General features: G+C 27.9%; 1 protein-coding gene across 1 annotated transcript; it reads right to left on the reverse strand.

Moving 5' to 3' along the window:
• Window positions 1-750: 750 nt before the first annotated feature.
• LOC105761703 (NDR1/HIN1-like protein 1) lies at window positions 751-2,295 on the reverse strand. The gene has a single exon (XM_012579604.2). It carries the CDS (start codon window positions 2,208-2,210, stop codon window positions 1,578-1,580), a length of 633 nt encoding a protein of 210 aa, XP_012435058.1. The 5' UTR covers window positions 2,211-2,295; the 3' UTR covers window positions 751-1,577.
• Between the last annotated feature and the right edge of the window lie 559 nt (window positions 2,296-2,854).

Here is a 2,854-nt window from a genome sequence, read left to right on the forward strand (position 1 = left end):
ATTTTAATTTATGGGTTAAATTTTACTATTAATTCACAGATTGTTTTTCTAATTTTATATTTTAATTTAGTTATTTTTAGTACTTATTAAAATGATAGTTGTTAAATCTATTAAATTAAATTAAATTATTTTCATAATTTTATACGAGAAATGTATTATCACATTTAATGCCATGCCAACTTAATATGTGGACATAATACTTGCAAAAAAAAAAGCCACAATATTTTAATTAATGAATTAAATGGTATAACATTGAAATTTAAATTTTAGAAAATTATATGGATTAAAAAGTATTAAATTGAAAACTAAAACCGAACTCACAATTTATGCATAGTTTGAAACCAATAACAAATTTAGACATAACAGATTTAACATTGTTGTTTTAGTTAAGATTGAAATTTCATAATTCAAATTTATGCTAAATTAGAGCACATGAGCTAAATCTATACTTTAAGCATAAAATATGAAATATTAGAAAAAAATCAAGTTCAAAAAGGTGTTAAAAAGATAAAACATATTAATTAAATAATAAAATTAGAGTTATAACAAATAGTTGTTAAGATTATATGAAATAAATGAAAATTGAAAAATAAGAAAAATAATTCTTAAGATTATATGGATGAAAAATTGAAAAAGAAAAAAAAGAAATTCTTAAGAAATATTACGTGGAAATGTAACTTTTTAATCTATAGAAATAAGGTTAAATTCTGCTATAAAATTAGGAAAAATTAATCAAAATAAAATATAATGTATGGAACATTTATTTTATTAATCACACAATTTTTAGAAATTGCATACATTTAGATTTTGTTCACATATTAATTGCCATTTTATTTTGCTATTTCCCCATTTACTATAACAAAATTAAAATCCCCTTATACTAAAAAATTAAAATATGTCACAAGTCTCTATACTCTTTGTAAACTTGAAATTTAGTCAGTATACTTTTATTTTTAAGAAATTAGTCCTTCTACTTTTTAGGTTTTAAAATTCAAGTCCAACTGTTAACACTTGTTGAAATTATTTTATTAATTCAAGTTCATTAAAACATCAAATTCTTAATTACATGGCTAGTAAGTGAGTATTTTTTATTTCAAATGTCACACCAACAAATTCAACAAAAAAGTAACAATTTTAACAATTGGACCTAAATTTTAAAATCTGAAAGGTAAAATAACTAAATTCTTGTAAATAAAAGTATAAGGACTAAAATTCTAAATTTATGAAGAGTACAAGGACTTATGGCATATTTTAACCTAAAAGGGTAAACTACATTAGTAGCCACCAAGCTATTTTTTTGTTTTTGTTACTCAATTATGAAAAGTTACAAAATCGTCACCCAACTATTAGTAAATTTCATAGTTGGGTGAAAAAATAAACTTACTAATAATTGGGTGATCACTTTGTAACTTTTCATAGTTGTGTGACCAAAAAGGAAAAGAAAAATATATGGATGACTAGTAATGTAGTTTACCCAAATAAAAAATTAACGGCGTCAAATTGAAAACGAGGGAAACAAATTTAAAACAAAGATAAACAAAACCATATACTTAACGGCGTTACTTGCTTCTTCTTCTTCACAAGCTGACACTGCATCTACTATAGAACTGAAACTTAACAACATTTTCTCCGACCAAAACGCCGTCGCTTTGTTCCCCAAACGTAATATAAGCCGGACACCTTGCATGAATATGATACCTCTCAGTTACAAAAGTCCCAACTTTCCATCTCAACCGTCCATCAATCTTGATCACCAAAAAAACACTCCCGGCCATCTGTTCAGCACCCAATGCGACGGAATATTCCGGTGAGATCGGTACCATAGTACCATATATTATAGGTGACCAAATATTGACCTCATTATGGCCTTGGTACGTTGGTGGGAATCGAGTCCGGAGTGTTATTTCTTGGTTCCGGTAAGTAGCGTAAACGTCGAGCTGGTCGTAATAAATACCGATATCATCGTTTGGGTTTTCTGAACGGACGGTGATTTGAAAGTTTGAAGTGAGGAAGTTGAAGGTGGTGGCGTTGAAGGCGTAGACGGTGGTGTCGAGGAGAGTGAAGTTGGGTTTGCTAGGACGAAGGATTGCCCATATGAGTAAGATTGTGATGAGAATGAGGAGGAGGAGGATTAGAATACAAGAGATGACTCGCCGGAAATTTTTCCGGGGAAATTTGTGGTGGCCGCCACAGTCTTTGCTACCGGACATGGTGGATTTGTAAGTTATTGGGTTTCTTTTTGGTGATTGTATGAGGATTTAGTGATGGAATAGTATTTAGCGTGTGTTATCTTATTAGCTTCCTGCGTAAATATATGTTTAATAAATTAAAAAAATATAATAATAAATTGTATTTAATGTATTATAGATTTGTAGGGGAAAGTATAGTGAATATCTTAATATTAAATATAAAATTATTTGAATTTTGTTTTTTAAGTGTAATTTAAAGGTATCCATGAGTAGGGTTGAGCGAGTCTCGATTTTAAAAATTAAATAGTTTAGTGACAAAAAATAGTTGAGAAACTATTAATGTAATTTACCTAAAAGTAAATTATTTGACGTATTATAGAATTGTAGGTAAAAGTATCACGAAGGCTCTTATATTAAGAGTCGAATTACCTTTACCCCTCTATTTAAAAATGAGTAAATTAGTCCATATACATTACATTAAAAAGCAAGCTATTCTTTTTGTTAAAATTTTATTCATTTGTCTTTGTTAAAAATGAGTCTCTCGTATGTCAATTATAAAGTACATATGAAATGCTATGTGTCATTGTTTGGTTATTTTGTTAGTCATGCTAATTTTTAAAAGTACAATTGGATGAAATTTTAATAGAAAGAACCAATTTACTCTT

Source organism: Gossypium raimondii, chromosome 11 (genome assembly GCF_025698545.1).
Source record: "Gossypium raimondii isolate GPD5lz chromosome 11, ASM2569854v1, whole genome shotgun sequence".
Lineage (NCBI taxonomy): Eukaryota > Viridiplantae > Streptophyta > Magnoliopsida > Malvales > Malvaceae > Gossypium > Gossypium raimondii.

Excerpts from the sequence above, each read along its gene's own strand:
- LOC105761703 (XM_012579604.2), bottom strand. The coding sequence starts at position 2,210 with ATGTCCGGTAGCAAAGACTGTGGCGGCCACCACAAATTTCCCCGGAAA.